This window comes from Buceros rhinoceros, unplaced genomic scaffold (assembly GCF_000710305.1).
Source record: "Buceros rhinoceros silvestris isolate BGI_N320 unplaced genomic scaffold, ASM71030v1 scaffold30562, whole genome shotgun sequence".
Lineage (NCBI taxonomy): Eukaryota > Metazoa > Chordata > Aves > Bucerotiformes > Bucerotidae > Buceros > Buceros rhinoceros.
Genome location: NW_010398890.1, coordinates 6,060 through 7,574, shown reverse-complemented (window position 1 = coordinate 7,574; position 1,515 = coordinate 6,060). Strand labels below are relative to the sequence as shown.

The following is a 1,515-nucleotide window of genomic DNA, read 5'->3' as shown; positions in this document are numbered from 1 at the left end:
AGCCGTTGGCAATGGGGGGGAGGTCCTCTGCAGCGGGTGGCGGGTACGGGAAGCCTTGCTGCAGGGCCGCCTCGTACGGCATCCGTCCACCATCTTCAGCGATGTCGCTGCTGGCCTCGAAGGCATCCTCTTGGCGGATGTTGGCGGAGTCAATGAGCTGAGGTGGTTGCTGAATTGTGTTTCCCATGATCCCTTGCATGAAAGAGAAAGAGAAATCCATTGTTCTGCTCCAGCATCCTTAGCTTTCCCTTCTTCTCATAGGGCCTAAAGGTGGGGGAAAAGGAAATAGGAAGTCAGTGTGAATCAAAAGACAGTAATTAAGCAAATTAAATTGTTGGGAAAAAAGAGATCTAGCAACCAGCTCCCCCCTCCATTCAGCAGCCCCCCTCTCAGCACCGACAGAGGCCGGGTGTTACTGAACCTTTACCAAGGGCTTTTTACACATTGCTGCAGAACAGCTTTTTTATACCACCACTTTACTCTTTTCCAGGACATTTAAAGAAATGTTGTAAGCACCTACAGGTGCTTAAAAACTATGATCCCACCATCCAATAATGGTGCTAAAACTCCAAGCACTCTCTAGCCCTCCTAGTTTGTATCACAAAGAAGGAGGACAGCAGGCTTTGACCCTCAAGCACACAGGAGATACCAAGTTCTCCTGACACCACAGTCACTGCAAATTGAGCAAGCCAGAAAAAACACAGTGAGACCACTCAAGAGAGAAGCCTCTGCTCTGCCTCACCACCTCCTTGCCAAAGTTCAAGCCAGGTGAGCAGCCCTTAGGCTGCAGGAGACCTGAGACGCAGGCTTTTGGGAACAATGGCACAATTAAAGCACACAGGTCATTCCACCTCAGCTGCTGGGAAAACCAGTTCATACTGCGCCAGCCTCAGCTGGGCTTTCCCAGCCTCCTCCCTGACCAGAAGAGCAGCGCAGAGTTTGCACCCCCTGGCTCTCAGAGCCGAGTGAGGAGGGCTTTTCTCCTCACTCCCACCCCGATGCCTTCTTTTAATATTAAACACTTAGGGCTTAAACACCGCGTGGTTCCGAGGGATAGAAAACCAGCCTCAGCATCGAAAGGTCTCAAAAGCTGAGGTTATTCACAGAACCAGATTACAGCGGAGAAAGCTGTCACACTCACTTGCCGTTTTCCATTGCATATTAAAGCACCAGAAATCAGACTAAATCCAAGTCAGATTTCCACAACTCAGCTGAAGGCTCTGAGAAGGCTTTTGCACTCACCTAAATAATCTCACTGTTCAACACAAAACATACAGTGACCTGAACTCCAGGTGAGATACACAAGGTCAGTTCAGCCCGTCCAAAGCAAACACCGCTTGGTGTTATCGACCTGTCTCTGCACAGGCCCCGAAGAGGGTGACTGTGGCCCTTTGGTCAGGGTTCGGAACGCCGCTGACACATCCCACAGACACTCCTCACAGGAGGAACCTGCCCACATTCAGCTCTCACCCTCCCAGGGCAACGCATCGCAATACCTTATCTGAGAGTTTTCAG

At 50.6% G+C, this 1,515-nt stretch overlaps 1 protein-coding gene across 5 annotated transcripts in view; it reads right to left on the bottom strand.

Moving 5' to 3' along the window:
- The window catches only part of WHSC1L1 (Wolf-Hirschhorn syndrome candidate 1-like 1), a 27,816-nt gene extending 27,596 nt beyond the window's left edge, over positions 1-220 (bottom strand). For all 5 annotated transcript variants that reach the window (XM_010131273.1, XM_010131275.1, XM_010131274.1 and 2 more), the window contains exon 1: positions 3-220. In XM_010131273.1, coding sequence (XP_010129575.1) covers positions 3-220 — 218 coding nt within the window. The remainder of the gene's footprint in view (positions 1-2) is intronic.
- Positions 221-1,515: the final 1,295 nt, after the last annotated feature.